The sequence below is a fragment of the Oncorhynchus kisutch genome, linkage group LG4 (assembly GCF_002021735.2).
Source record: "Oncorhynchus kisutch isolate 150728-3 linkage group LG4, Okis_V2, whole genome shotgun sequence".
NCBI classification, from domain to species: domain Eukaryota; kingdom Metazoa; phylum Chordata; class Actinopteri; order Salmoniformes; family Salmonidae; genus Oncorhynchus; species Oncorhynchus kisutch.
The window spans coordinates 81099723-81124521 of NC_034177.2; the positions used below are offsets into that span (position 1 = coordinate 81099723).

The following is a 24799-nucleotide window of genomic DNA, read 5'->3' on the forward strand; positions in this document are numbered from 1 at the left end:
TCCACAACAACATTCAAACTTGCATTCTATCCAGAATGCAAAAGAATGTCCACCGAACTGTTGAAGGCAACATGGCGATCCTGAAGATGCTAAATCTCTAAGTCAGTTGGCCAAACTCTGTGTACAATTTCACAAACAGGCAAAACTGGTATAAATAACATCACAACAACCAGAAAGTGGTTGAAATGACATAATATTGACATCCTATGGAGCTGTTTTGCCCGCTATCATTAGTGAATGGTCAGCTGGTGTGTGTTTCTCACCTAGTTCAGTGATGATGGGGATGTTGGCGCCGGTGGTGACGGAGGCCTGGCGTGCTAAACCATGTACTGGACTGCTGTCTGGAGAGGACCGGTCCATTCCAGGAGGCGTGAAACCTACACAGAGCACAAAAAGAAAGATACACCAAACCATTGAAACGTACAGACACAGAGATACACACAAAACCATTGAAAACCTATAGACACAGAGATACACACAAAACCATTGAAAACCTATAGACACAGAGATACACACAAAACCATTGAAAACCTATCGACACAGAGATACACACAAAACCATTGAAAACCTATAGACACAGAGATACACACAAAACCATTGAAAACCTATAGACACAGAGATACACACAAAACCATTGAAAACCTATAGACACAGAGATACACACAAAACCATTGAAAACCTATAGACACAGAGATACACACAAAACCATTGAAAACCTATCGACACAGAGAGATACACACAAAACCATTGAAAACCTATAGACACAGAGAGATACACACAAAACCATTGAAAACCTATAGACACAGAGAGATACACACAAAACCATTGAAAACCTATAGACATAGAGAGATACACACAAAACCATTGAAAACCTATAGACACAGAGAGATACACACAAAACCATTGAAAACCTATAGACACAGAGAGATACACACAAAACCATTGAAAACCTATAGACACAGAGAGATACACACAAAACCATTGAAACGTATAGATACATAGACACACACAAAACCATTGAAACGTATAGATACAGAGATACACACAAAACCATTGAAACGTACAGAGAGATACACACAAAACCATTGAAACGTACAGACACAGAGATACAAACAAAACCGTTGAAACGATGTGTAATACAACACTGATTGCACATTAATACAACACATTAATACCACACTGATCACACATTAATACCACTGATCACACATCAATACCACACTGATCACAAATTAATACCACACTGATCACACATTAATACCACACTGATCACACATTAATACAACACTGATCACACATTAATACCACACTGATCACACATTAATACAACACCGATCACACATTAATACCACACTAATCACAAATTAATACCACACTGATCACACATTAATACAACACTGATCACACATTAATACCACACTGATCACACATGAATACAACACTGATCACACATTAATACCACACTGATCACACATTAATACCACACTGATCACACATTAATACCACACTAATCACACATTAATACCACACATTAATACCACACTGATCACACATGAATACAACACTGATCACACATTAATACCACACTGATCACACATTAATACCACACTGATCACACATCGATACCACACTAATCTCACATTAATACCACACTGATCTCACATTAATACCACACTGATCTCACATTAATACCACACTGATCTCACATTAATACCACACTGATCACACATTAATACCACACTGATCTCACATTAATACCACACTAATCACACATTAATACAACACTGATCTCACATTAATACCACACTGATCACACATGAATACCACACTATAATCTCACATTAATACCACACATTAATACCACGCATTAATGCCACACTGATCACACATCAATACAACACTAATCACACATTAATACAACACTAATCACACATTAATACCACACTGATCTCACATTAATACCACACTGATCACACATTTATACAACACTGATCTCACATTAATACCACACTGATCTCACATTAATACAACACTGATCACACATTAATGCCACACTGATCTCACATTAACACCACACTAATCTCACATTAATACCACACTGATCACACATTAATACCACACTGATCTCACATTAATACCACACTGATCACACATTAATACCACACTGATCACACATTAATACCACACTGATCTCACATTAATACCACACTGATCTCGCATTAATACCATACTGATCACACATTAATACCACACTGACATCACAATAATATAATTTCACAAATAATTTACCACAGGTTTGGTGATTGAAAAGGTCATACATAATTTTGAGAAGAGAAAAACGCAACTATAATCGAGAACAACAATAAAACATTAAAATGAGAACACTAAGTTGATCGGACTATGTAATGCACAGTTAGTGTCTGTCACATGCCACTATTAGTTGGTTACACTACACTATTCAGCTAAAGCTGCTGGGCTAACTGAGAATGAAAAGATGTGAAGAGGGGAGGGAGGGGGTGATGGTAAAATGATGCAGGCGCTTCCTAAAAATGTCAATATAGATATTGTGCTTTTAGGGGTCATCTGAGAGACATATTTAGCATTCACATCCTTCCATCAACCTGCCTGCCTTCCATAAATGTTATATGTGCTTCATGTTGTTACCATAAAATTGGCGAAGTGGATCCTGAAAACCTTTTATCAGGAAAATAGAGGTGCGATTCCCGACCATGAAATACAAAAGGGGCGAGTGACAAGGGCATGAATTCCCATGACTTCACATTTTTGCATTTCCTTAAAGTGACAAGTAAACACCTTAAATCAGTAATGCTAGATGCATAATGCATTACCTGTATTGTGACATCCATCATTTAGTGCCGACTAAAGCAAAACCCACCTTATAGTTTTACAGTCAAGCAGTGACAAAACATAATGCATGATGGGAATATATTCAGGTCACAAAGTTTCAGGGGGGGGGGTCATTTTCTGGCAGGGATCTTTTCATCCTCCTCACTATAGAGGACACACCAGTTCTGCATTCATCACAAACTTAAGGCTGAACTGAAAAATCCACACCCTTGTTACGCCAGTTACTGACCCTGGGAAGAGGCAAGGTTTGACAATCTGTAGCAGTCAGACTGGAAGCTCACTCAGAGTACGCTTCATATCTATAAAATAGGACATTTATATCTCTAGAGAGTGACAACTGGGTTTTGGGATATTGCCTGTAAAAAACATTATTTTTCCACTATCAGTGTAAACAAGCAGTCCAGTATCTAATTGTGAAAGTACTCTGACAATGGATACAGGGAAGTTTTTCAAACGTGTAAAAATCAGTTGGGCTGCAAGCGACAAAGTGAAATGAAGAAAAGGGGAGAGTTGTACACAGATCATTGATTATCAGTCAGATAGTATATACTGTATGAGTGGATTCATTATAATGGTTTGAATGCATTTGGGAAAAAATATTCTAGAACTTACAAACAAGAGGGGAATAGATTTTCTCACAAAATAAAATGTTTTACGGCTCCCTGTCACAGAGAAGCAAATGCAAGGGTGTGTGTGTGTGTATATTTGTGTATGTGTGTATATATTTGTGTATGTGTGTGTGTGCGCATCTGATATGGACCCCCACCTCCACCCCTCTCAGGCCCCAGGCACAACTTAGCTCTGCGGTCTACAGACTACATCCTACCGTAGACCTCGGCCATGTGAACGTCTCCCCAGCAATACATCTCCTTACTTATTCATGTGCACCTTGTTTACATTTCACACCCCACATCTGAATAGATTTTCTGAGAGGAAGGAATCCACAGAGCAAAACACTATTAAATAGTACCCCTGTGTGTGTTTCAAGTTTTATTAGTTGTATCACTTCATACTTGTCGCCAAACCCACTGGCTCCAGGTCATCTATAAGTCTCTGCTAGGTAAAGCTCCGCCTTATCTCAGCTCACTGGTCACCATAGCAGCACCCACCCGTAGCAGGCGCTCCAGCAGGAATATTTCACTGGTTATCCCCAATGGCAACTCCTCCTTTGGCCGCCATTCATTCCAGTTCTCTGCTGCCAATGACTGGAAGGAATTGCAAAAATCACTGAAGCTAGAGACTTATATCTCCCTTACTAACTTTAAGCATCAGCTGTCTGAGCAGCTTACCGATCATTGCACCTGTACATAGCCCATCTGTAAATAGCCCACCCAACTATCTCATCCCCATGTTATTTTTGTCTCCTTTGCACCCCAGTATCTCTAATTGCACATTCATCTTCTGCACATCTATGACTCTAGTGTTTAATTGCTAAATTCTAATCATTTCAACACTATGGACCATTTATTGCCTTACCTCTCTAATCTTACCTCATCGACACACACTGTATATAGACTTTTCTATTGTGTTATTGACTGTACGTTTGTTTATTCCATGTGTAACTCTGTGTTGGTTGTCTCGCACTGCTTTGCTCTATCTTGGCCAGGTCACAGTTGGAAATGAGAACTTGTTCTCAACTGGCCTACCTGGTTAAATAAAGGTGAAATAAAATAAAAATGTAAAAAGTATGCATGTGTGTGTGTGTGTGTGTGTGTGTGCGTGCGTGCGTGCATGTGTGTGTAGGTGGGATCTTGAACCTAAATATTTATCAGTGGAATGGGTACAGATTATGTTAGACGCAATCATTGATAACAATAGGCTTCAACCAGTATGACAGAGGATATAATGTCTGTGAATACATGGGGAAAGGGGACCTCAGATTCAGTCTATTCATTGTGGAGCTGAGCCAGCACATCACTCACTCAGACCAGGAGAAATAACTGCATTGACCTTCTCCAAAACCATGGTGCTTGGCATGTTTTCTTAGATGTCTGTTGGTCTATCATAAGATTCAGTCCCTCCAGGTTTTTATGGTCCAATTTTTTTTTACAAAATCACTTTCACCAAAAACGGCCCAGTCAAGCCAAGCGTCAACAAACCTTTTCCCCCGTCAGCGCATTTGCGTGACAAACTGGACAACATCATTGCAAATGGCCATACAAAATGTCAGAGCAAAATCAGGCATTTCTGCCCACAAATATGCACGGGGGATCCTGGAGGGACTGATTAGTAGATGAATGCAGGAGATCCAGGATGGAATGTCATGAACAACAGCTGAAGAAGGCTGTCTGGTGATTGGCTGGTTAAAAATGACAAGACTGGATGGGACATGAGGCTTATCTGTTTTTCTGAATGCATCAGCAATCTGTTCCAATCAGTCTGCCAGAAACCAGAGGGGTTAGTATAAACAGGCACCACATCAGGGACAGACACAATCGCAACAGGGGTGGGGAGTCACATCCTTAAAATATATTATTTGGGAGGTTGAACACCACTTTCCTTTATTTACCATGATGAAAAAAATCACTGATTTAAGTGGTAGAACACTACATCCTCTCCCCCCCACAGCCAGAACAGTACAGAACAGTCTATCATCTTGTAGGCCAGTCAGTCCTTACCTTGGGAGTTAGCCTGCAAGAGCCCGATGCTGTCGTCAAACTGCATAGACTTTATGTTGAGCGACGCCAGAATGCATTCCTTATCCTGCAGCGAGGCGTCGTCGATATTGTTCTGATTGGCCGACAGTATCACGCACATGTCGCAGAGGTTGATGTTGACAGCCCTTAAATCTGCACGGCTTAATGGCGTACCCTTCAGGCGCGGTGAAGAAAATAGACGGACAGAGAGAGAGAGAGGAGAGAGGGAGAAGAGGGAAGAGGAAACAAATGACAGACTAAGTGAGGGGAGCTTTGGGAGATTAGATAACAAGTATTGCAGTTTTGCAGCGGTGACATTCAGCCGATCTAACTGGGCACTGGGGAATCAGAGACGTGGACTAATCTAAAGGGTAGTAGACGCTGAAGGCTAACAGGCCTGGTTTCTTAGGGCTCTCTGCTACTTAGTCAAGCAAGCGTTAACGAGCTCTAAAGCAGGCAGCCATGCCAGAGTTTCACATTTCAGATGACCAGGGAGGGCAGCTGCAGTGCATTGTAACTTCATATAAGATTGAATTCAGGAAACAGTTGTGGAATTGACAGGAACAGCCACAACACCACCACCAACAACCACAACTAATCACAAATAAATCCACTATACCACTAACTAAAGTTATACTTCTATTACTGCTAGGCCATCACTGTAATTAACAAGTTGTTCTTAACTGACTTGCCTAGTTGAGGAGAGCCAAGTCTAGGACAAAAAGGCTTCTCAACAAGTCATAAGCCATAAGACTCCTGAACAGGTAACCAAATGGTTACCCGGACTATTTGCATTAAGAACATACAAGTCACCTGAGATAAGAACATAGAAGTCACCTGAGATAAGAACATAGAAGTCACCTGAGATAAGAACATAGAAGTCACCTGAGATAAGAACATAGAAGTCACCTGAGATAAGAACATAGAAGTCACCTGAGATAAGAACATAGAAGTCACCTGAGATAAGAACATAGAAGTCACCTGAGATAAGAACATAGAAGTCACCTGAGATAAGAACATAGAAGTCACCTGAGATAAGAACATACAAGTCACCTGAGATAAGAACATAGAAGTCACCTGAGATAAGAACATAGAAGTCACCTGAGATAAGAACATAGAAGTCACCTGAGATAAGAACATAGAAGTCACCTGAGATAAGAACATAGAAGTCACCTGAGATAAGAACATAGAAGTCACCTGAGATAAGAACATAGAAGTCACCTGAGATAAGAACATAGAAGTCACCTGAGATAAGAACATAGAAGTCAACAGTGTCAAAATTACAACAATGTGTCTTTTTGCCGGATCAGAGGTATTGTACAGCCGGGTTTGGTATTAAATTCTGGAGCGTTGTCACACTGGTCTACTCACAGACAGTACGGATGGTATGATATGATTTTGCATTGTAAGTGCATGATGTTGTCGGTTGTATAACTTTGACTCGTACCAGTAGGTATAACAGCGGTACTCACAGGTAGTATGGAGACCTTGGGGAAGTTGTGTAGGGTTTCCCACTCTCTCCTCAGGTACTCCAGCGAGCCCACAAACACTATGGGCTTCAGCTCGTGATAATGGAAGTTGCTGGCTCTCAAAGGCATCACCAAGTTTCGCAGCCCCACTAGAGCGGACGTGACATCTCCAAATATACAGACAACTACATGGCCGCTCAACACCGTCATGGATGCCTCACTCCGGGTCTGAGCAGGGAGAGAGAGAGGGGCGAGAGTGGTGAGAAACATGGAGACAGAAATAGAGAGAACGAATAACGGGACGAGAGAAAGAAAGAAAGAGAGAAAGAAAGAAAGAGGGAACAAACACATAGCACTGTCAGAAAACAGAGAGAGGCAGAGTGTTGATGAGAAACCCTGCAGTCTCACCCTTTGAGGTGTTAGACTCAAGGTGAACCTGGCACAGGTCAATGCAGTTGAAACTCTAAATGGTTAAGGAGTAAGGTGTATAAAATTGCTTTCAAAGCCATGCTTGTGGTGGTTCTATACTATGACCCAGTACATAGAAAACAGTCGACTCACCTTGGAACAACAGAGGCATTGAGAGAAATGTGGGTATACATTATTAGTATGTGGTAGTTACTGCTATGTGAGGGAAACCGTTTCTTTAGAGCCTACCAAACCTCAACAATAATTTATTATCGGACCAATCAGTGCAAATACTGAATGGCCAACTCCATAATAATATTCCTCAGCCTACACAGCTAAAAACAGTGTGCACATGTACATGATTTAGAAAAGTCTAGTATCTTTGTATTTATTATGGATCCCCATTAGCTGCTACCATGGCAACAGCTACTCTTCCTGGGTTCCAGCAACATTTAGGCAGTTATATACAATTTAAAATATTACATGACATTACATTTCATAACACTTTTCACAGCACATTAAGTGTGTTCCCTCAGGCCACATATCCCTCAGTACCACATATCTACAATACAACATCCATGTGTGTGTGTGTGTATCATCAAACTGAAAATCCCCTTCGGAGTCACACGTACTGTAGAACAACACCTACCATATATGTTGATGGATAGGTACTGTAGAACAACACCTACCATATATGTTGATGGATAGGTACTGTAGAACAACACCTACCATATCTGTTGATGGATAGGTACTGTAGAACAACACCTACCATATCTGTTGATGGATAGGTACTGTAGAACAACACATACCATATCTGTTGATGGATGGGTACTGTAGAACAACACCTACCATATCTGTTGATGGATAGGTACTGTAGAACAACACCTACCATATCTGTTGATGGATAGGTACTGTAGAACAACACCTACCATATCTGTTGATGGATAGGTACTGTAGAACAACACCTACCACATCTGTTGATGGATAGGTACTGTAGAACAACACCTCCCATATATGTTGATGGATAGGTAATGTAGAACAACACCTACCATATCTGTTGATGGATAGGTACTGTAGAACAGCCACTACCATATCTGTTGATGGATAGGTACTGTAGAACAACACCTACCATATCTGTTGATGGATATGTACTGTAGAACAACACCTACCATATCTGTTGATGGATAGGTACTGTAGAACAACACCTACCACATCTGTTGATGGATAGGTACTGTAGAACAACACCTACCATATCTGTTGATGGATAGGTACTGTAGAACAACACCTACCATATCTGTTGATGGATAGGTACTGTAGAACAACACCTACCACATCTGTTGATGGATAGGTACTGTAGAACAACACCTACCACATCTGTTGATGGATAGGTACTGTAGAACAACACCTACCATATCTGTTGATGGATAGGTACTGTATCCCTACACTGGATGTTAATAACCATGGTTCAACTCAGTTAACTCTGTGGGACAACATGTGGCTATTTTCCTCAAGAAATCAAATCTGCTTCATGCTTTGTTTGCTTGACATGCTACTTCTGTGTGTGGCAATACTGATGTCATGACAACCCTACAATACTGGTGTCATGACAACCCTACAATACTGGTGTCATGACAATCCTACAATACTGGTGTCATGACAATCCTACAGGGAGACGTAGATGACCACTCACCAGGATGACCTTCTCGATCTCTTTAGACGGACACCAGTGGAACATTCCTGTGGAGTCATACTGCTTCAAGTTCATGTCCATGTTCTCCATCTGCTCGTTCCCAGGGATTAGTAGAGGGTCATGCCTGCTGAGGGGACATGACACAACAACCAACAGTATGAGCTGGGGACCACCATGGTCAAGTTGATGCTATTTGGTTTTTATGTCTTTTATTATTACCTAGGTTTGGTTGAAACCGAAAACTAATCACTCAATATCATTTCCTTCTCTAACCCTAGATGCCACAGCTACCCAGTCATCAGAAAGTTTTTGAAGGATATTGGTAGCAGCATTGGGGACAGAGCAAGGCCTGAGTGTCCACTATGTCACCGCTGACAAAGAGAATGTAGCGCCAGTTTACGTCTTTTAACCCCGCCCCCTCGCTCACGACACTGCCAACAGTAAAAGCTCCAACAGGACTTTAAATATTTCAGGAATTTGAACCAATCCCATTTTGCTTTCCCAACTGATGCCCATGCCCACTGATGCCCACTGGCTGCGGCACAGCGACGGACCGCTGAGTGTTCTCAGCTGTAATGTTAACACTAACCATGGAAGAGCGGAGTGAAGCTTCTTCTCCTTATCAGACAGGGTGGTCCCATTCTGATTACATGTAAAAGTAGAATTCTACCACGCAAATTTCTATACTATCCCATAATTAATACACCTGTTTAGACTAATGTTAGTGCTGGGCCAGAACAAATGTGCACCCCATAGGGGTCCCCCAAGATTGAGAAGCACGGAATCAGAGTGTTTGAGCTGAGAGCCAGGGGCCGGACTACAAAGGTTTCCCTCTGATGTCGACCATGGGTCTACAGGGAATTCGCTCCCTCTGTCTGTATCACCTCATAAACCCTTAATCTGGGGTCACACGATGCAATTGTCACGCAATCATTTCATAACTTTTCTGATACACAAAACAACTCAACACGCAACAGCCAATCAAATTGAAGCTGCTTTAGTCATATCATTCCATATGGGTTGAGAATTCTAAACTCATCTAATGCCTTCTGCTGCATTAAAACGTGATTTCACAAATTATTTTTTCATCCAAACATTTGGTTATTGAGGATCGATTTAGACAAAATGTTGGCTGTACAATTTAGCTAGCTAGCCAAAATGAAATTGCCAGCACTGTTCTAATCAAACTAACAAAGTGCTAACCAAGCTAGCAATGAACTAAGCTAACAACGAACTAGCTAGCTAACATCAATGGAGTTGAACAATTTCAGTTGAAACTGGTAAGAGAGAGGTCTGGGTTCACTTAAGAAATACATTTATTGACTGCCAAAGCATGTATATTAACCTTTACTAGCCCTGATGCCAATATCTAATTATACAGCACTGACAGCTGTGTTGACATGACAACTGGGCCGGAGTTCAGAACCTTCGAATGGATCATGTGCTAAAAGCATTCATTTTGATTGGCTGTTACTTGCATAAATAAAGTAGCAACTCAGTTGGAAGTTGCATGAATGCTTGCTGTAACACCAGCCTGACATGTTCACAAAGCTATTGTCTGCATCATTGCCCTATGTTATTGAAAGTAAGTAAGAACCCTTAGGATATCCTGAAAACTTGTTTTGTTTTTTACTGCATTTTGTGTTCAAAACATGCACATTTATCGAAGAGTTATGACACTAACAAATTAAAGAGCAGGGTAAGAAATGGCTTCATACAGCATCTTTGTGTTTCTTTTTGAGGGTGACATTGGCGTAACGTGTGAGAAAACATCATGGGTGTTTGACATATAGCACATCTCCTTCCATCACGCTCTCTCTGTTCCATCACAAGTGGCACTCTGTGTGACAAGTCTCTCTGATGCTTCTACATTTGGCATTCATTTCATTGCAAGAAATATCACATCAAAAATGTGTAAATTAGTTCCATTCCTCTCTCTCTTTGTGTCTCTCTCTGTCTCTCCATCTCTGTCTGTATCTCCCTCCCTCTCTCCATCCCTCTCTGTCTGTATGGAGATAGATTAAATCAGTTGATGCAGGTGTTAATAACTCTGACAGCGTTTAGTGCTTTTACACCCTGGCTGAATATCTCATTCTGAGCCGCGTGTTGCGCCACTCTCCACAAGTCCCTGTCACTTCAATCAGAGCATGCGGGGGCTGACTGGTGCAGGAAGGCAGGCAGGCACCTCCTCCTCCACTGTCAAATATGGCTATCTTTCACACAACTGTCAGCGGTGACTGTTGTCTTCCTGTTTTCTCTCCCCCCTCTCTCCTCTCCCTCTCCTCCTCCCCTATTTCCTCTCCTCTCCTCTCTCGCCCATATTTCCTCTCATCTCCTCTCTCTCCCCTATTTCCTCTCCTCTCCTCTCTCTCCCCTATTTCCTCTCCTCTCTCTCCCCTATTTCCTCTCCTCTCCTCTCTCTCCCCTATTTCCTCTCATCTCCTCTCTCTCCCCTATTTCCTCTCCTCTCATCTCCTCTCTCTCCCCTATTTCCTCTCCTCTCCTCTCTCTCCACCCCTCCCCTATTTCCTCTCCTCTCCTCTCTCTCCCCTATTTCCTCTCCTCTCTCTCCCCTATTTCCTCTCCTCTCCTCTCTCTCCCCTATTTCCTCTCATCTCCTCTCTCTCCCCTATTTCCTCTCCTCTCCTCTCTCTCCCCTATTTCCTCTCCTCTCCTCTCTCTCCCCTATTTCCTCTCCTCTCCTCTCTCTCCCCTATTTCCTCTCCTCTCCTCTCTCTCCCCTATTTCCTCTCATCTCCTCTCTCTCCCCTATTTCCTCTCCTCTCCTCTCTCTCCCCTATTTCCTCTCCTCTCCTCTCTCTCCCCTATTTCCTCTCATCTCCTCTCTCTCCACCCCTCCCCTATTTCCTCTCCTCTCCTCTCTCTCCCCTATTTCCTCTCCTCTCTCTCCCCTATTTCCTCTCATCTCCTCTCTCTCCCCTATTTCCTCTCCTCTCATCTCCTCTCTCTCCCCTATTTCCTCTCCTCTCCTCTCTCTCCACCCCTCCCCTATTTCCTCTCCTCTCCTCTCTCTCCCCTATTTCCTCTCATCTCCTCTCTCTCCCCTATTTACTCTCCTCTCCTCTCTCTCCCCTATTTCCTCGCCTCTCCTCTCTCTCCCCTATTTCCTCTCCTTTCCTCTCTCTCCCCTATTTCCTCTCATCTCCTCTCTCTCTCCTATTTCCTCTCCTCTCCTCTCCTCTCTCTCCCCTATTTCCTCTCCTCTCCTCTCTCTCCCCTATTTCCTCTCATCTCCTCTCTCTCCACCCCTCCCCTATTTCCTCTCCTCTCCTCTCTCTCCCCTATTTCCTCTCCTCTCTCTCCCCTATTTCCTCTCATCTCCTCTCTCTCCCCTATTTCCTCTCCTCTCATCTCCTCTCTCTCCCCTATTTCCTCTCCTCTCCTCTCTCTCCACCCCTCCCCTATTTCCTCTCCTCTCCTCTCTCTCCCCCATTTCCTCTCATCTCCTCTCTCTCCCCTATTTACTCTCCTCTCCTCTCTCTCCCCTATTTCCTCGCCTCTCCTCTCTCTCCCCTATTTCCTCTCCTTTCCTCTCTCTCCCCTATTTCCTCTCATCTCCTCTCTCTCTCCTATTTCCTCTCCTCTCCTCTCCTCTCTCTCCCCTATTTCCTCTCCTCTCCTCTCTCTCCCCTATTTCCTCTCATCTCCTCTCTCTCCTCCTCTCCCCTATTTCCTCATCTCCTCTCTCCTCCTCTCCTCTATTTCCTCTCTCTCCCCTATTTCCTCTCCTCTCTCTCCCCCTCTCCCTTATTTCCTCTCCTCTCTCTCCCCCATTTCCTCTCTCCTCCTCTCCCCTATTTCCTCATCTCCTCTCTCTCCTCCTCTCCTCTATTTCCTCTCTCTCCCCTATTTCCTCTCCTCTCTCTCCCCCCTCCCTTATTTCCTCTCCTCTCTCTCCCCCATTTCCTCTCTCTCCCCTATTTCCTCTCCTCTCTCTCCCCCTCTCCCTTATTTCCTCTCCTCTCTCTCCCCCATTTCCTCTCTCTCCCATATTTCCTCTCCTCTCTCTCCCCCTCTCCCTTATTTCCTCTCCTCTCTCTCCCCCATTTCCTCTCTCTCCCATTTTCCTCTCCTCTCTCTCCACCCCTCCCTTATTTCCTCTCCTCTCTCTCCCCCATTTCCTCTCTCTCCCCTATTTCCTCTCCTCTCTCTCCACCCTCCCTTATTTCCTCTCCTCTCTCTCCCCCATTTCCTCTCCCTCCCCTATTTCCTCTCCTCTCTCCACCCCTCCCTTATTTCCTCTCCTCTCTCTCCCCCATTTCCTCTCTCTCCCCTATTTCCTCTCCTCTCTCTCCCCCTCTCCCTTATTTCCTCTCCTCTCTCTCCCCCATTTCCTCTCTCTCCTCTATTTCCTCTCCTCTCCTCTCCTCTCTCTCCCCTATTTCCTCTCCTCTCTCTCCACCCTCCCTTATTTCCTCTCCTCTCTCTCCCCCATTTCCTCTCTCTCCCCTATTTCCTCTCCTCTCTCTCCACCCTCCCTTATTTCCTCTCCTCTCCTCTCTCTCCCCTATTTCCTCTCCTCTCTCTCCACCCTCCCTTATTTCCTCTCCTCTCTCTCCCCCATTTCCTATCTCTCCCCTATTTCCTCTCCTCTCTCTCCACCCCTCCCTTATTTCCTCTCCTCTCTCTCCCCCATTTCCTCTCTCTCCCCTATTTCCTCTCCTCTCTCTCCACCCCTCCCTTATTTCCTCTCCTCTCTCTCCCCCATTTCCTCTCTCTCCCCTATTTCCTCTCCTCTCTCTCCACCCCTCCCTTATTTCCTCTCCTCTCTCTCCCCCATTTCCTCTCTCTCCCCTATTTCCTCTCCTCTCTCTCCCCTATTTCCTCTCCTCTCTCTCCCCTATTTCCTCTCCTCTCTCTCCCCTATTTCCTCTCCTCTCTCTCCCCTATTTCCTCTCCTCTCTCTCCCCCATTTCCTCTCTCTCCTCTATTTCCTCTCCTCTCCTCTCTCTCCTCTATTTCCTCTCCTCTCCTCCTCTCCTCTTCTAATCTCCTCCTCTCCTTTCCATTCCTCACCTCTATTTTTCTCTCCTTTGCTCCTCCCCTCTCCCCTTCTCTCTCTCTTTCCTCTACCCTAGAACCAATCGGGGGAACTGGAGGTTAACAGACGTGACACTTGTGTCCGCCACACCACGCCCAGGGGACATACGTGTGACGTCCTGAGTATAGCACAATTAGTCTCCTTACCCATCAAAAGGGTTAGAATGGTGTTAATTCCCGGACAGGAGCATGCCGTCCACGCGTGGAACAGAACGCCACGATGGTTATGACGAACACTGCTCGTTCGCTCAATGACATGTCAGATTGGCGGATTCGGAAATGACTTTGTATTTACACAGGCTGAGCCGGCTCCCAGACTAACCGTTTTAGATATCAGATATCAGATATCTAGCCAGTACAAAAACATATTTTGTAGAATATTAAACAAAACATTTAAATCAGTGTAACGGCGTTCTTCGTTTGTCGAAAGAGAGTCGGACCGAAATGCAGCGTGGTGGTTACTCATGTCTTTAATGAATGAAAAGTGACGATACATGAAATAACTATACAAAATACGAAAACAACAAACGGAACGTGAAACTTATTACAGCCTATCTGGTGAACACTACACAGAGACACGAAAGACAAAGCGAACTCAGGCTACCTAAATACGGTTCCCAATCAGAGGCAACGAGAAGCACCTGACTGCTGATTGAGAACCGCCTCAGGCAGCCAAGCCTATACAACACCCCTAATCAGCCGCGATCCCAAATACTACAAACCCCAATACGAAACACAACACACAAACCCATGTCACACCCTGGCCTGAACAAATAATTAAAGAAAACACAAAATACTAAGACCAAGGCGTGACAATCAGCTAGAAAATCAACATGGTATCAAAAGAGAATTTACTGTGCATTGCAATATATTTGCATTTAATTGCCTTGCCTAAAGAAAAGGCCTATAGTTTCTTCCAAGTAAATTGTGGGTGAACCCAAACTGTACAATAAAGTAACCTAGGCAATAAAAGACAGCCCATAACAAAGGAGAATTTGCCCTCTTTCTCTCCCTCCCCTGTCTCTCCCTCTCTATACCCCCACTCCCTCTCCAACCATCCCTCTCCAACCATCCCTCTCCAACCATCCCTCTCCAACCGTCCCTCTCCAACCATCCCTCTCCAACCGTCCCTCTCCAACCGTCCCTCTCCAACCATCCCTCTCCAACCATCCCTCTCCAACCGTCCCTCTCCAACCATCCCTCTCCAACCGTCCCTCTCCAACCATCCCTCTCCAACCGTCCCTCTCCAACCGTCCCTCTCCAACCATCCCTCTCCAACCGTCCCTCTCCAACCATCCCTCTCCAACCATCCCTCTCCAACCATCCCTCTCCAACCGTCCCTCTCCAACCATCCCTCTCCAACCATCCCTCTCCAACCGTCCCTCTCCAACCATCCCTCAGTGTATTTTTCAAACATAGTTATTCCAGTGCATCGCTCAGCAGTCACTAGCTTGGGATGGGTATGCTCCCCCAATCCCTCTCCAGCAGGCTATGAAGGCAGCCTCTCGCTTTGAAAGTTCTCCCCATCATGCAAACTGACAAAAACATGCTTTTCAAAAACCCACAGCCAATCTGTTGATCATTATTTATTTACAGAGGCCTTCAGGCAGCAAGTCCTGTAAAAACCAGACTTGATATGGTATACACACACTCTCTCTCTCTCTGCTGTGTTTTTCCCCCTCCTTCCTTGTAGAGTAAAGTATCCCTACGGCTACCTCAAACAATCACTTTTCATTGTGCATAAAATACACCTTGTAAAGCGTAAGTATTTAATATATATGGTATCATATATTGACAGGAGCTGTGGGGAGAGGAAGGGGCTGTGGTCGGCGCTGGGTAATTTGATGTTTTGCTGAGGGCTATGACTTGAAAAAGCCTACACCTAGAACAGAGGACCTGTCATCCGCAGCCCCAAGAGCCAGCCGAATACACAAGCACCCCTAAAGCAGAGAAACTTTGACACCGCTTTGAAGCATTTTCAAAACCAAGTAAATAACTCCTAAGAATTATTATCACTGTGAGATCAAAGCAGAGATGCAAATATTACACGGCAAATGGGGACCATCTCCTCAGCAGAGGAGAGAATGAGAGAGAGAAAAAATAAGGTTTTGTTAAGAAACAAAAACTAGCAGCCGTCTAAACTAGCAGCCATCTAAACTAGCAGCCGTCTAAACTAGCAGCCATCTTAACTAGCAGCCATCTAAACTAGCAGCCGTCTAAACTAGCAGCCGTCTAAACTAGCAGCCGTCTAAACTAGCAGCCATCTTAACTAGCAGCCATCTAAACTAGCAGCCATCTAAACTAGCAGCCGTCTAAACTAGCAGCCATCTTAACTAGCAGCCATCTAAACTAGCAGCCGTCTTAACTAGCAGCCGTCTAAACTAGCACCCATCTTAACTAACAGCCATCTTAACTAGCAGCCATCTAAACTAGCAGCCATCTTAACTAGCAGCCATCTTAACTAGCAGCCATCTTAACTAGCAGCCATCTTAACTAGCAGCCATCTTAACTGACAGCCATCTTAACTAACAGCCATCTTAACTAGCAGCCATCTAAACTAGCAGCCATCTAAACTAGCAGCCATCTTAACTAGCAGCCATCTTAACTAGCAGCCATCTTAACTGACAGCCATCTTAACTAACAGCCATCTTAACTAGCAGCCATCTAAACTAGCAGCCATCTTAACTAGCAGCCATCTTAACTAGCAGTCATCTTAACTAGCAGCCATCTTAACTAACAGCCATCTTAACTAGCAGCCATCTTAACTAGCAGTTATCTGGAAGTGTGCCAGTTGTTCTTTCTTTTGTCGAGGTTTGCTCTTTTTAAACAAGGGCATCTCCAACGCTGCTCTCTTTGCAGACGAGACTGAAGGATAAGACTATGTGTTTGGCTAATGGTTGGGCGTGTGTTTGAGGGCTCGTTTAATTGCTTGTTGTGTTGAGAACTGAGGGTTAGCCTAACATGTACAGCAGACAAGCTGTACATACAATCATACAGAGCACTTCTGTTGGCTGCTGTTCAAAGATGCCCTAATGGGACCCGAGTAACAACCAGCTCTACCATACAAAGCCCACCAAAGGATTCCATTGAGTTTTGCAGAGAACATACAGTACACAGAAAATTATCCTATAAACCAAAATACAATGTTTAAATGAACAGTACCATATTTCTAGTACTTTGTGTATCTGACTCATTGATATTGATTACTGCATCGTTGGGTTTAGAGCTAGCAAGAAAGGCATTTCACTGAACTTGTGCACATGACATTTAAACTTGAAACTATGAGAAAATTAGGTAACCTTGGTTGTGAGAAGAAATTTGCAAACATAATTATAGAATCTTTAATTAATGTGTTGTTTTCAGTTAAGGATCGAATTGAACAACAACCACATGGATACATTGTCATGCTTGTTTTCTTTTTCATGATAGTTTAAAAATCTCGTTCTGATTTTTTTTTACAATTTGAAGACAATAGCTTTTTTCTAAATCTAATATTAGTTCATGTGGAAATATATTCCCTTCAGCGCCAAATACTTTGTGACTCACATGACAAAAAGTACACAGCACCATTAGGAGATTGTATATTTATACAGTAAGATATAGGTCTCTAACAATCACTCTCATTTAAAAGGAAGTGGATCTATGCTGTGAGTGACCATGTTTTCACCCATCTTCACCACTGTGCTTCCACCCTGCCACCCAGATCGGACAGCCCCCCCCCTCCCACTCTATCTCTGCATTTTTCATGCCGTCATGTTCCTACCAATGTCTCTCTCCTTTCGCACAAAAAACTAAACCCTTTCATCTTTCAAAGTCAATTAACAGCAATTTAATTCCAGAGGACAGGAGAAAAGGAAGGTAATATTGCAAATTCATTTTTGATTGCGATAATACATCTCACATATGGCCTTAAGTAGCAGAAACAGTAGTCGCAGGGGTCCCACAATAGATCCCACTGCCCCGGGGCAGAGGAACCACGGGGAGGACTCTGATTGGTTGCTGGTGTCGTTAGTGCCAGCGTTGTTTAAGGACTACATGACTACTACTCGGAGGGGGGATGAAGGGGGATGAAGACAGGGTGGTGGGGTGACAGATGATACTTTAAAGCCATTTTTTCCCCCAAACAGCTACTCCCCCTCACACAGACTGTCTTTCATGACAGGAATATTTCAGCTCTGTCATTACCCAGTGTCTGACAGCATGTCAGCCTAAACAGCCCAGCCTGTCCTCTCCTCTTCTGACTCTCACTTTGTTCTCCCTTTCCTCTACTCAGCTCCCTTGCTTCTTCGCTCCCTCCTCCAACAGTCCCACCACCACCACCATCTAACCCTCTCTCCTTCTCCACCCCTCACTTGAACTTTCTTACTCTCCTCCTTATTCGATCGCCCCTTCCCCACTCCCACCAACCATTCATCTCTCTTTCTCTCTCCTTCTCCTCCCTCTCACCCTCTCACTTCCTTTCTATCTTTCTGTTTGAAGCATCAAATCAATATCTTACCTCATCATGTTGGGGGAGTTGTTGGGTGAGTTTCGCATGCCTCCGTTCCGCTGCTTTTTTTTGGGCGACAGAGTTGACGGGTGCTCGTCTTCAACTGCAAACACATGCAAAGAGTGTCAGGCTATGGACAGACGGGGAGGTTAATGTGAGCTGGAACTGACACGTCAAAGAACACCAAAGCCAACACTCAATAAATCAGCTGTTGCAAAAAAATAAAAAACACAGACAACAACAAAAAACTCATAAAACAACATGTCATAATCAGACAGAAGACTGACAGAAAGAGAACACCTTAGTTATTACGGGGACAAAGGTCCATTTGAGAAAAAAAAAGAAAAAACCACCTAGTAAGGCTTGACATCTGCTTACTCCGCCAAAACCCAAACATTTTGGTTCGGTTCCTCTGGACTGGGTTCTATATAGTGGTACTGGATCACTTTAGCTCTGGTATCTCTCTTTAGATCCAGTCAAGACTGCATGTGGTTGGACCTCTAGCAGTCTGCATCAGTGTGCCCATGCTTCCCTAGGTCAGCCAATACGGGCCATGTGACTAGGACGGACTGTCATTGTCAACAGCGTATCATGGACAGAATCAATGACAGAGATAGCGAGAAAGAGAGAGAGAGAGAGAGAGAGAGAGAGAGAGAGAGAGAGAGAGAGAAAGACAGAGAGAGAGAGAAAGACAGAGAGAGAAAGACAGAGAGAGAGAGAGAAAGAGAGAGAGAAAGAGAGAGAGAGAGAAAGACAGAGAGAGAGAGAAAGACAGAGAGAGAAAGACAGAGAGAGAGAGAGAGAAAGAGAGAGAGAAAGAGAGAGAGAGAGAAAGAGAGAGAGAAAGAGAGAGAGAGAGAAAGACAGAGAGAGAGAGAGAGAGAGAGAGAGAGGATGGTTCTGTGCAGTTTGGTTGTTTTGAATGGATGACTAATGAGGCAGACACTCACCCCATCATTCCTGCTCTAGCTATGGATAGGGTTTCAAAATTCCAGTAACTTTGCCAAAATTCCAAGATTTTCCGGAGGGAATAAGTCAGGAGGGAATAAGAAGGAAATCCGGAATACTCCTACCAATTTTAGGAAAGTTACCGGAATTTTGAAACCCTAGCTACAGAGCACAATGGCTCTTCTACAGGTCTAACTTAAGCTCCATGCCACAAGCACTCAGCCAATCAGGACTGCACGAGCATCCCAGAGTAGCCAATCACATGCACAACCAGTACTCCAAACAGGAAATGATTGAGTAGCCTAGCATTAGCATTATGGCTAGTTTTCTGCACACACTACCTACCAGTAGCTAGATGAAGCTCAAAATAACCCTTTAAAATAGCTGAAATATACTATATGAAAAAATAATTGGGGTTGATGCATTAATAATCAATATAAGAAGTGTTAAATACATTCAAACAATAAACTTGCTGAGCACAGCTTTAAAAGGAACATTACAAAAGAATTTGACTCCATATTCATGATCTCCAGCACCATCCCAACATCAACATAGGTGAAAATGGAGCGTTTCTATGTTTTGTAGTAAAACAGATGATAAGTGTTTACGATGACGTCGGTGTTTATTGTGTGATTTTAACCAATCATGAAAAAGGAAAGGGGGATACCTAGTCAGTTGTACAACTGATTGCATTTAACTGAAATGTGTTTTCCGCATTTAATCCAAACTCTCCGAATCAGAAAGGTGTGGGGGGCTGCCTTATTTGATATTAACGTCATCGGTGCCCAGGGAACAGTGGGTTAACTGTCAGGGGCAGAACGACAGATTTGCACCTTGTCAGCTCTGGGATTCGATCCAGCAACCTTTCGGTTACTGGCTCAACGCTCCTATCCGCCATTGCCTACTAATTGGTTGATGATGTCATTGGAAACACTTTTTTACTACAAAACATAGAAACACTTCATTTTCACATTTGCTGATGTTGGGGTGGTGCTGGAGATGATGAATATGAAGTTGAACAATTGTGACATTTCCCATTAAATGAATCTTGTACTACAGTCAGGCAGCACTCTGAAGTTTTAGATTAGCTTGATCTGATAGACGTTCATTTTCCTGTCAGCTACTCCTCACTCTGCAGGAGATTAAAACTTTTCTCTGAACCAGACACAGACAGAAGACTAAGAGAAAAACCCAGCTAGAGATTAGTCCAGGCCCAGTAACCTACTGAAGACTTTCAGTTTAGCTAAGACCAGACATTTCTACTGTCTGTAGAAGGCTTTCAGAGTCAGACAGGGCACCCAGGCACTTTTCTTATTCACTCCACATTCTCCACAGCACACAAATGCCAAAGCCACTTCAAACCCTGTATTAGTGCATTGATTAGAAATCAATACTACAGCATGATATTAATGCAAATCAATGTAGCGTAGCTGCAAGCGCTGACTGCTCCGAGCACCAAGGACATGTCATTACCGTCTGAGCATCCCTTCTAGACTGTCACCTAATTGCACTAATAAAATATAAAAATGTGGCTTTGCCCCCTAATAAAATGCCATTCTCTGACATTTCCTCTCTGCAAATGTGGATGTCCTGAATAGCTAATATCACAAGAAAGCGCTTTCCACTTTACAACCGCATCGCTCTCTAGTCTAATCCACTTTGTGAAAATATCACAGAATAAAATATTATTTCCTGTTGGCTTATTGTTCTATGTTAGTAGAAACATCCAGTCTCATATCTCTGGGCCTAGCCAGTCTCATATCTCTGGGCCTAGCCAGTCTCATATCTCTGGGCCTAGCCAGTCTCATATCTCTGGGCCTAGCCAGTCTCATATCTCTGGGCCTAGCCAGTCTCATATCTCTGGGCCTAGCCAGTCTCATATCTCTGGGCCTAGCCAGTCTCTTATCTCTGGGCCTAGCCAGTCTCTTATCTCTGGGCCTAGCCAGTCTCACATCTCTGGGCCTAGCCAGTCTCATATCTCTGGGCCTAGCCAGTCTCATATCTCTGGGCCTAGCCAGTTTCATATCTCTGGGCCTAGCCAGTCTCATATCCTTGGCCGTGTGATCAATCCGTTCTGTTAAAAGCTGGTGGGATTTACGCACAACAACGACACTAATTTAGATCACCAACAATGACAGAACATGTTCTGCACTGCAGCCATGGAGATCACAGCTTGTGTGTGACTGTTACTGTACCAATGACATTAAAATACTTTGAAAACTAAACTGATTTCTACACAACAGTCTCTCTGAGATTGATATAGCAGACTGGTGTTGTCAATGATCAGGGCAGAAATATTGTCACATCATCACTCAAATGTAATTTAAATCAAATAAAAACTACTCAAACTTCTCAAGGCATCTATTCAAATGCAATAAAACAGTAAGGACTTCATGGGCTAAGGACTACATGTGATCTGTCACTAAGCCAGGTAGTAGAAAGTCATCTACTGGTACTATTCCATAGCTTGGCAGCCACACACACAGCACTGGGTGTTGCATTGCTGAGCGCATGAGAGCTGCTTCCATGCAAAGCAGTAGCAGTGGTGAGGGTGGTATTTACAACTAGCAGCAGCTAGGAGCAGCTCAGTGAAGGCAGGCGACGGACGCAGTGTGACAGGACAGTACAGGGTGTTAAGAACTGACAGGGACTGATGCATCTTGCCAAGGGGGGCAACCTACAGGCCCTGCTGCTGCTGTGGTCGTGCAGCGCTGCGTTACTGGGGTGGTAGCGGTATTTCACCGGCAGGCTGCGGGCCCGGTTCAGCCTGCTCTGTTCGGCCAGGGCCCGGCCCGTCCCTTCCCCCCTGCTGGGGCCGGAGATACTGAAGCGGAGCACCCCGTGGGGCCCAAGACCCAGCCCCACCCTCGGAGGAAGCAGGCTTCCTTTACGGTTATTAACGAGGAGTACGGCGGGGTCCCCGTCCCGGGGGGCCAGGGGGTCCTTGTGGCGGGAGGGGCGAGGCGGTGCTTGGGGGTGAATGGCGTTAGACGTGATGCAGGAGGAGGGCGTGGTGCAGTTGGAGATTTTAATTGATGGGTTTTGTAAAGACGATCTAACTTCATCCTTTACTGTCAAACAATGGAGAATAAACAGAGTGAGGCAGAAAGGCTGGAGAGACGGAGGTTGCTAGATAGATAGAAAGACAATGGTTTTTTCTTTATAATTTATCATGTGATGGGAAATATTAAATTGTGTGTTAAAAAAGCTATTTGTTATTATATTCAGCAGGCCAAACATTTTAGGATAAATGTTACATTTCTGCTTAAAAAAACCCATGTACAGTAAACATGCTCATCCGTAGTTATAAACACTGAGACAAAATACATCCTTATTAAAACAATGTTATATAAATTATTAATAATTTCTCCTGCATCACTAAATATTTAAATGAGAAAAATGTATGTGACTTTCATTGTTGGACCATTTCTTTCTTGAAACCAGTCATTTTCTCGGTAATTAACGATGACACCTAAATATGACATTTATTTTTTCATTCCTAATAAACAATAAACATGTGCTTTTCTCTCCCTTGCTCCGTTGTGCCACAGTGGCGTTTTAGAACACAGCAGTAACACAGTCTGTGTGTAAATACCCAGCCAAATCATGTCTAAAACCTCTCCACAGTGGAACCTCATCTCTACCACAATGTATGGTATTGCATATTACGGCAAAGTAGGTTGTTTGGTTGCTGTGTGTGTTGTGGTTTGTGTGTGTGTCATGGTTTTGCGCCCCCCCCCCCCCCCCCCCCCCCGGAGCACTAAACAGAGGTTTATCCCAGCTGTCAGCTGCCTCCTTGATTTACAGAGCCTCACCGATAGCTCCTGGATTCATCTGTCCCTTGTCAAACACGCGCAGTGTTCGAGCGCACTCACACACCCTGGCAGGTCCACTGTGCACTCAGAACAGCCCAGACGGCAACTGTCCCTACCAGAAATGCGTATGATTAGATGGGGCCATCACGCATGCAAGCCCCCATCAGGGTCCTATGCAAATCACAGAGAGGACGGGACAGCGGAGAGGATACTGTTGTTTGTTTATTGTATCTGAGTTTGATTTGTGTATTAATATTAGGCCTACCTGTGCTGGGTACTACGTTGGTATCATAGTATGTTTGGGTATTATTTGCTGTGTAACATTATGTATATTTTGTAGTACTTGTATTACTAGTATTGGATTATTTTATTATAATTCATGTGGTTATTTTTATCATTACAGTTATTTTTGTTATGTATCATACAGTACCCTATGTAGTTATGACAAACACAGAAAGCTGTGTATTATACAGTAAGCATCTGAAATGGTTATTAAACTGTAGGATAAATAAAAACTGAAAGCAACATTATAACAAACAAAAAGCATTTAACAATTAACATTCACATTATCTATATGACACAAGATAGAAATTAGTACATTTGTTCAACGCTATACTTTATACTGAGAGATTTACCTAAATTGCAATCTGCTTTGAAACGAACGCCGGTCTCTTTTTGACTTCCAGTTTTTCCTGGTGTTGTAGCGCCCTCTGCTGCTCGACGCAGCACAACACAAACACAACCTTACTGAGCTGAACACAACGTCATCAAGAACAGAGCATAGATCTTAAATCATTTGCTACAAATATATGTTAAGTATATGAAAGGATATGTGTGTTATACAGATAGGTACTGAATTAGCTAGGTCACCTAGAAGATAATGACGTTATCTACAGGGCCTTCGGAATGTATTAAGATCCCTCAACGTTTTCCACATTTTGTTGGGTTACAGCCTTATTCTAAAATTTGAGAAATGTTTTTTTCCCTCATTAATCTACACACAATTCCCCATAATGCCAAAGCAAAACCAGGTTTTTCAAAATGTTTGCAAATTCATTAAAAATAAAAAACTGAAATATCACATTTACACAAAGTATTCAGACCCTTTACTCAGTACCTTTGACAGCCTCGAGTCTTCTTGGGTATGACGCTACAAGCTTGGTACACCTGTATTTGGGGAGTTTCTCCCATTATTCTCTGCAGATCCTCTCAAGCTCAAGTTGGATGGGGAGCGTCGCTGCACAGCTATTTTCAGGTCGCTTCAGAGATGTTCGATCGGGTTCAAGTCTGGGCTCTGGCTGGGCCACTCAAGGACATTCAGAGACTTGTCCCGAAGCCACTCCTGCGTTGTCTTGGCTGTGTGTTTAGGGTCATTGTCCTGTTTGAAAGTGAACCTTTTTCCCCAGTCTGAGGTC

General features: G+C 43.6%; 1 protein-coding gene across 9 annotated transcripts in view; it reads right to left on the reverse strand.

Annotated features, from left to right (window-relative positions):
• Nucleotides 1-24799, reverse strand: part of LOC109890060 (calcium-activated potassium channel subunit alpha-1) — a 310642-nt gene that overhangs the window by 21901 nt on the left and 263942 nt on the right. For all 9 annotated transcript variants that reach the window (XM_031823765.1, XM_031823764.1, XM_031823766.1 and 6 more), the window contains 5 exons: nt 18631-18724; nt 9072-9198; nt 6977-7201; nt 5487-5679; nt 264-377 (listed from right to left, as the gene is read on the reverse strand). In XM_031823765.1, the coding sequence (XP_031679625.1) occupies nt 264-377; nt 5487-5679; nt 6977-7201; nt 9072-9198; nt 18631-18724 (753 nt within the window). The remainder of the gene's footprint in view (nt 1-263; nt 378-5486; nt 5680-6976; nt 7202-9071; nt 9199-18630; nt 18725-24799) is intronic.